This window comes from Trachymyrmex cornetzi, unplaced genomic scaffold, assembly GCF_001594075.2.
Source record: "Trachymyrmex cornetzi isolate Tcor2-1 unplaced genomic scaffold, Tcor1.1 scaffold223, whole genome shotgun sequence".
NCBI classification, from domain to species: Eukaryota; Metazoa; Arthropoda; class Insecta; order Hymenoptera; family Formicidae; genus Trachymyrmex; species Trachymyrmex cornetzi.
The window spans coordinates 627,918-636,420 of record NW_017296881.1 but is presented as its reverse complement, the minus strand read 5'-3'; the positions used below and the strand labels follow the sequence as shown (position 1 = coordinate 636,420).

At 38.2% G+C, this 8,503-nt stretch overlaps 1 protein-coding gene across 1 annotated transcript in view; it reads left to right on the top strand.

Annotated features, from left to right (window-relative positions):
* The window catches only part of mamo (zinc finger protein 628-like), a 37,939-nt gene that overhangs the window by 3,855 nt on the left and 25,581 nt on the right, over window positions 1–8,503 (top strand). Inside the window, exons 2-3 of the mRNA XM_018505955.1 lie at window positions 2,827–3,869; window positions 4,593–4,685. Of these exons, the coding sequence (XP_018361457.1) occupies window positions 2,827–3,869; window positions 4,593–4,685 (1,136 nt within the window). The remainder of the gene's footprint in view (window positions 1–2,826; window positions 3,870–4,592; window positions 4,686–8,503) is intronic.

Sequence of the window (8,503 nt, the reverse complement as noted above, 5' to 3'; positions counted from 1 at the left end):
TATATATATATATACTTCACAGTTAAAAACTCCCTAAAACCAAGTTTTATGATAATCAAATTATTTCTTTGAAATTCTGTCCGCCATATCGAATTTATCATTCTAATTTGAATAAAGCGTTATCAAATTATTCTATAGACCAAGTTTCATAAAAATCGGGAGCGAGCAGTTTATTATAAAATAAAAGACGGTGACCCCAAATGGAATTTCCGATCCATAAAAGGGTTAAATGAAAATAAACACCTGACGACGTACTTCGGATTATGCGCCACGGTTGCACTCCGCGAGCGCGTTCATAGATATGTACATCCACTTTGGGTTCTTAACTTTCGCTATTAAGCGATTTCGCTGTAACCGGTACTTGTGAGTAAAGTTTGTAAAGCGCGGCGAGAGAGAACCCGCCAGACTGCAGTGTTTATTGCGCGGAAAAAGAGCGGGAAGCTGCAACAACGTTTCGTGGCGTGCGCGTTCACATCTTCACTGAATTAATTCAGCCGATTTCTGTATTCGCAAATGGATAAACTGCCTGCGCGCGCGAGTGATACAAAGTTTGTTTTTTTTCTCTTTATACATATATATATATTTAATGCGGCAATATATCCTGTGATCGATGCGCAACGTGTGTTTTATGCTCGGCATTTACACGCTCGAGAACAGCTATATGTAACCGCGTGACGCGTGATTATTACAGGAAAGTGTGTTAACTGCAGGCTTAGGCTCGGCAAAAAAAAATGATTTAACATTGTTCCCTTGTTTTCGTAATATACACATAATCTTGATAATAATACTTCATTCCAAACAGAAATTGCGAATATTATTCCCATACGCTTAACGTTATTATTATTATTTGCATTACTATAAATTACATAAATTGTTATTACGTGTGTTATATATTCATTCTATATTCCTGTATATTTACATTAAATTATTATTACAGATTTATATTATAAATAGTAATTATGGATTTTGAAATTTATAAACATCGAGAATGTTATTTCAAACTCGTCGCAAATAAATTCATCTCACGGGGCTGGTATGAAATATGAATAGAAAGCGTTAAGCTCGTAAACATATCAATCGATATTTCCTGACAAGACCGTCGTTACATCTTTAATGAAAATGACTTGATGCAAGTTGGCAAATAGAGTTTATCGCTTAACGGACCTCTAGCGCTTCCGGCGAAAAAAAAGTTTCGAAGGTTCCGGTAACAACCGACATTATAGCCGTAAAACGATGAAATCAATGCGTAACGACCGTGCCGACGCTATATTTAGCCGGCGAGAGTACAGGTAATTCCTATAACCGTCCCGGTGCATTGACAGGTGCAATTTATCTGAAGCCTGAATGCGCGCTGTGCGCGAGCCTCTGTTTTAAAACGCTCGAAAACTGATTATTCGCGCTTCGACATCGCTTCCCTTCAATTCGCGATACAGTAACCTCGCGCGCAGACTGCAACGTAATTGGCCGAACGATATAAAGCGGCGTCAAAGTATAAAGAATCGAGATATCCGCTTGATCTCCCAGTTGTCGATTTTCCACCATTCAGAATATTCAGTCTTCTCATCTTTACATAATAAATAAATCAGTATAATTTTTCCCTTTTAATTCAATCTCAAATAATAATTTTATAAAGGAATGATCGACTTTCAGATTTAAACGGTTACTAAAAAGTTTCATTGCCTGAAATTTCATTACATTCGAACGATTAATTTATATCAAGCTTTGTATTTCCTTAATTGTTCGAAACACATAAACCGACTCTGCCACGATAAGATTTCAATGAAGAAGTTCAGGCTCACGATTAGAATTTTCTTGAAATAATCAGAGTTTCGGAGCACCGTATATACGACGGAGATTCTGTCATGCATCGCCGTAATATCGCGAGAGCCAAACGAATCACGCGAGTATCGTGCGGCGTACGTACGTACACGCCATCGCGCATATATCCGCGGATATATCACGCAAATGTACGTTTACGTGAATAACGCTTCGACATAATTATGTGTATGCGTGTCGCTCCCCGAGCTGCGCACATATTCGCGACACGTGCGTGCGCGCTGTTTCACGCATTTATACCTGGCAGCAATAAATAAAGTCGGACGCGGGAGAAGGAATAATAAAAGATAAGCCCTTATCGGTCAGCTGATATCGGTCGTACATCTCCGGATGTATTTCGATGCATCGATAACGAGCGTGCTTATGTATTCGCTAAAGTGTGTTGGTGCGACACACGTGCGTCAATATGTTGCAAAACACGTTCTTTAAATTATACACCGCGATTACCCGTTAAAGAATCGCATTATTCACGTCGTTCGCACGCACCTTTCATCGAGTCGTTAAATGTAAAATGTAAAATGCATGACGATTATTCCTTACGGAAAATCGAAGTGATCTACCTTCCGGAAAAAAAGATGTTGAGACATGAATATTTTTATTGTGATCACAATAGATCACGTTTAATTTGAGAGCCTTACAGAATTTTAGATAAATAACAAAACTAATTTTTTTCATTACAATTTTTTATTTGGCATAATTTTTTAATAGGCTTTGATAAAAAAGTCTATGTTTAAAAAGAATAACAAATGTAGTAATTAACTTTTGATAATTATCAAGACATTAACAAAATTTAAAAACTTTGAAAAATTATAACATTAATTTCGTTGGAAGTAAAGATGGAGACAATTATTTTACTATCCTGCGCGGAGTACCTCGTTCCATCACGTAAAGCAATTAGAAGAGTCGGGATACCTGGGCCACGTAACGCGATACATTGTTAAGAAATCCTACTGCTCGTGAGCATCAGAGAGTACAAGTCTTTCTTATATAGCAGGGTTGCGGGGTGCAGTTCAGACATGGGAAGTGAGCATTACTGCCTGAGGTGGAACAATCATCAGAGCAACTTGCTGGGTGTGTTCAGTCAACTGCTGGAGTCGGAGTCGCTGGTGGACGTGACACTGGCGTGCACGGAGGGACCGTCGATACGCGCACACAAGGTAGTCCTCTCCGCGTGCTCCAGTTACTTCCAGGCCCTGTTCCTCGACCACCCGAACCGTCACCCCATCGTTATCCTAAAGGACGTACGTTTCGCCGAGCTACGTACCCTCGTCGACTTCATGTACAAAGGCGAGGTAAACGTCGAGTACTGCCAGCTATCGGCCCTCCTCAAGACAGCGGAGAGCCTCAAGGTTAAGGGTCTAGCGGACATGACGAACATCAACGCAGCGGTAGCATCCAGGGAAGAACAGCAACAACAGCAACAACAACAACAGCAGCAGCAGCAACAGCAGCAGCAACAACAACAACAACAACATACGAGCACCTCCGACACGTCGCGAGAGCATCATCGAGAACGAGAACGAGAACGAGAACGAGAACGAGATCGAGAACGAGATCGAGAGAGTATAAAAGAGACGAGTAGCAAGGAGAGGGAACGAGAGTCGAACGTAACCACTGGAGTGTCGGCCGGTGCCAAGGAATGCGAGCAGCAGCAACAGCAGCAACAGCAACAGCAGCAATCCAGCAGCATCGTGCAGAGCACCCCTAGCGAAACCCTAGCGGAGGCGGTGGACATGACGGATTGTCCGCCGTCGCCCGCGGGGCCTGGTAGCCCGTGCCCGGGACCGCTGGCCCTCGACCGACCCAGGAGGGACTCCGAAGACGCGGCTAGCCTCGAAGAAACGAGGGCCGGCTCTCTCAGCCCGATCTCGGTGCACAGCGGACCATCCGACATGAGCCTCAGCAACAACACCGGTGGCGCGCCCGGTGGCGTGCTACCGTTGAATCTGCCACAGAGCCGGCTTCCGTCCCCGCACAGTACCGAGCCCCTCGCCGGCCCCTCGGGCTTACCCCCGGTTCAACAAGTTCCGCTAGTAAGTAGCAATAAGATTAATCTTTGAAAGGAAATTCCATCCTAATCCGGGCAAGTAGGATTCAACTTTAACTCGGAAGCAATCTCGGCTGGCGTAATATTTACTCTTGATATAGCAAGAAGAGAGATTGGAACTTGAAAAGTTTAAAATAATCAAATCGTTTGATTATATTCAATGGTTATATATTAATTTAAGTAATACACATATTTGTGTAAAAACTTTAATATGTCTGCATATCTATTGTTAAATCCTACTTACTCAGATGTATTAGAAGAGTTTGTTTAATTTCGAGTATCGATAAAATGCCAATCAACTATTGTGTCGATATAATTGAACTTAAAATTTAAATCGACTGAAAAATCTATTGAATATTTACGTTGGGGATTATGAAATGTGTTTTAAAAAAATATTGATATATCATATTGTAATATAGACATGAATTCGATAAAACTTTATCGTTATAATGGTTTTCTTCTACATTCACGAAGCTTAAATTTTTCTACATACAAATAATGTTAAGCTTTTTTATACTTGAATCATTCATTTGTTTACTCCGCAATAACGAGATATCTCTGTTCACGGTTAATGTTCTCGAATTGATGAGCAATGTCGCAATTATTTTGTAAAAAGAAAACCACCGATCTCAACTCAAAATCATTTGTCGATCGTATATATTACATAGTTTATTACTTGGATATAAACCGGATGCACTTTCCGTTGCAGTCCTTGAAAAAAGAAATGGACTGGGAAAGGTCGACCGAGGAGCGCAGCGCGAGCAGCGAGATATCCGCAGACTACCGACTCCCGCCAGATCCGGTAAGTGCCCCTTTTTCCGGCGAGCTATATATATACATATATATATTTCCAATTTATTATTAACTACTTTTTATTCTCGTATCCTCTCTTTGCTCTGCATTTCTATATACATATATATATATACATATATTATATATTGATAAACGTCTCGCTCATTCGCAATCGTCGGCAGGAGCTGCGCGTTGCGGATGAGACGACGATCCACTGCGCCAAGTTCCTTCAAGTTGCAACTGCAATTACGCGTTGCAATGCATTAAGCTACATCATTATTATGACTGAATCACGGCGGATCATTCGTGACGTGCTACCCGGTATATATGACGACAGACGCGACTTTCAAGTATCGTCGAGATGCATATAAACGTACTTTGCTTTACCCGAAAGTCCGACGGTGCAAATTGCATATGCACGTACACGCGCGCGCATGCACGCGTGTATGTGTATGTGCGTCGAATTCACTTTGCATGTGGGTCTCTTGCATGTGCCCAAGTGCTTTGCTGTTTGCTGCTCTCCCTGCTAATTTGATAGAATTGTCGCGTTATCAAAGAAATTGCCGTAATCGTACGGTATTTCGAGGATCATGACTAATGATATCACATAGAAAGCAGGATTCTCGTTCGTTCTTGCGCTTTACTTGTAACGATTTTTACCTGCCGAGAGTAACCTTACAGTAACCCACTCCTTACGATCGAGTTCTTTCAACATTTTCATGTGAAATACTTTTTAAAACACTTGACCAGTTGATGCTCTTACCGATTGTTCTCGTTCACGTCAAAACGTCATTTTAAATGTATCCTCTATGTAACTTTCTTTCGGCAAATTTTTCTAACTTTTAGCTGTAGTTGGATTCGCGCGACATAATGTCAATATTGTTTTTCATAAACGAAGAAAAGAGAGAAGGATAGTGAAATCACACGAAATTATCGCGGTAAAGATTTTGATATAAGATTTGAAGATTTCACAAAGAGAGGGAGTGTAAATTAAACTTGTGACAAATGATTCGTTGAATAATTCTTTAAAAAAAAATTGAAGACATTAAGTTATAGTCATGGAATATTCATGAAACACGATGCAAGTATAATTCTTTATGTACATTTTTTAATTACTAAAATGTTGTTTAAAAAGATTTTCTTCTATGAAATTCTTACTTGTGAGATACATACACTAAAAAAAATATACTAAATTTTAATGTATATTTGTTTGAATACTAATCGAATATTTACTAAATGTAATATACATTTATTTGGTACAAGAACTGTTAATTTGATTTAACTATTTAATTATTTATTTTTATTGAGTAAATATTTATTGTAACTGTCAAGTTGGTATTATTGAAAAAAATATGTATTAATATTTAGTAAATTTTTTTCTCAGTGTACATCCGTCTTTATATCAAATTTTCATTCGTGCGTCATATTTATTTAAAAACCTCATCGAGATGTAATAAATAGGGAAAAAACGAGATCGTGCATGTTCATCTACTGTGGCGAATATATTGTCTTCTTTACCGAACTAATCCACCGTCCATTACACCCCTTCTCTCTACTTTCCGATACACAGATGTATACACGCATTCTCTGTCTTTCTCTCTGTCTCTCGTCTCTACTTCAAAGTCCAGTTTCTCGTCTTTATCTACTTTAGTCGTTGTCCCGGTTTCTAAATGTGGTTACAGAGAGACGTGAACTTTATTAGACCAAAACGAATTATACTTGATTTACCTCCTTATAAATATTCCAGAACAATTTTCTAGAATGATACTCGAAATATTCATAAAACGTATTTAAACAACAGGCTAGATTATATGCAAAATTCAGTTAGAGAATACGAAACTTTCATTTTCAGTTTCACGACTCTGTATCTTCCACTATCTCACGACCCTTTTCTACCCCTTCAGCATTCTTTTGCTTGCTACGCGTGCAGCTCGCGCCAAGAGTTACCACTCGATCGTAAAAGCTCGGCCCCTCTTCCGTCTGTGAATTCCATCTCCACGTACTTTGAGGGAACCGAAAAAGTGCGCTCAAAGTCTGTTATGAAAGATAGAGAGAGAGAGAGAGAGAAAGAGAGCGAAAGAGAAAGAGAGAGAGAGAGAGAGAGAGAGAGAAAGAGAGAAAGACGAAAAAATTGACAAACAAAAGAGACTACGAAAAACCAAATGAATCCTCTCCCGTCCTGCCAGCCTGTCTTGCTAGCTCACTGTCAAGAAGTTGACCTTCGTTTTTGGCCATGATTGTTTTTTTACTACATTTATATATATATATACATAAATATATATACATATATATATACACATACGTTATGTATACATCGCATATCGTTTGTACACTGTGGTATAAATATCTATATATATTTACATATATATTTTTTGCACAATATATATATATATTTATATATATTTATACGTATATTTATATATATATATATACATATATTGGCAGATTGTTGACATATTCATTATACCATTTGTTACTTTGTAATATCTGTATTTCAATTTGTCGTTTTGGTTGAGTGCAATGCCTTTTGCTACGGCGAATAAATTTTGCGGCGCGGCATATACGGCTGCGATTACGATAAAAGGGAGGAGGGACGAGAAGGGTTGAGAAAACGAGGCTGTGGGGGTTGTCATGGGCCCGTATATATCTGTTGCTATATTATATCTACGTATATATATTTATCTATTTATTTATATATATATGCAAGATGTCTCCCTCGAACCTATTGCCGCTCGTTTTGTTTATAGATTTCTTGATCAATTTGGAATCGATCTTTTCTTAAAATTAATTTTATGTCATGTTTCATTTAGTAAGCTTAGTACAATTAGTTTTAAATATCTTTGTAAGCTAGCCTCATAATCAGATTACAGCACAGTTTATTTCAAATCAATTAACGAATCATCTTTCGCTACTTATTTTCTGAGATTTACTTTATCATAAATTATTCGCTTATGTTAAAACAATTACATGAATATCACAATTAAAACAATTTATCTACTTGTGATTATTTCTATTTATCAAATTTCTATTCTCCGAATTGATCAAAAAATTCATATGTAGAAGGAATGGCGATAACTCGAGGACACTCTGTATACATATATATATTTATAGATCGTAACACATTCAAATAGTTTGTCATACATGTGCCTGGGGTGCGCGGCGTGCCAAACAAAAATGAGCGTCAACTTCTTGTGAATACCGTCTTGTGTGCTACCGAGAAGCGTTAGCTTCTCGCCACGCTGGAGACACTTTCTCCTCCGAATGAATGGAATTTATGAATTAGAACACTGAAGGAAAGAAAGAGAGAGAGAGAGAGAGAGAGAGAGAGAGAGAGAGAGAGAATAGAGAGACAGAGAAAGAGAGAGAGAGGACCTCTTTTAGTCGCAACACGTGCTTATAGTAGTGTCAAAAGAACGAGCTTGCCTGTACTTTCTTTATTTCTTTTTTTTTTTATCGAAAACTTAGATGCATTAGAAAGAATTAGTCGTCAAAAGGAGACAGAAAGAAGGGAGCACGATACGAAAGTTATCCAATAAGATTTTTTTTTCTTGTTCGTTCAAGATAACCGTGGCGCTTGTCCGTTTCTGAAACGACGTGCTACGAGATATATATAGTATATATATATATGTATATACATATATGTCCGTATATACACATATATATACACATACATATATCTATATAATAGACATATATACATATATGTAACATATGTATGCATCTGTGTATCCTGCAGATCGAGTAGTGTCAGAGACGTTTTGTTGCGCGTTATTGTGATATACATGGTAGTATAGTTACTACAGTTAATAATTTATATATATATATATA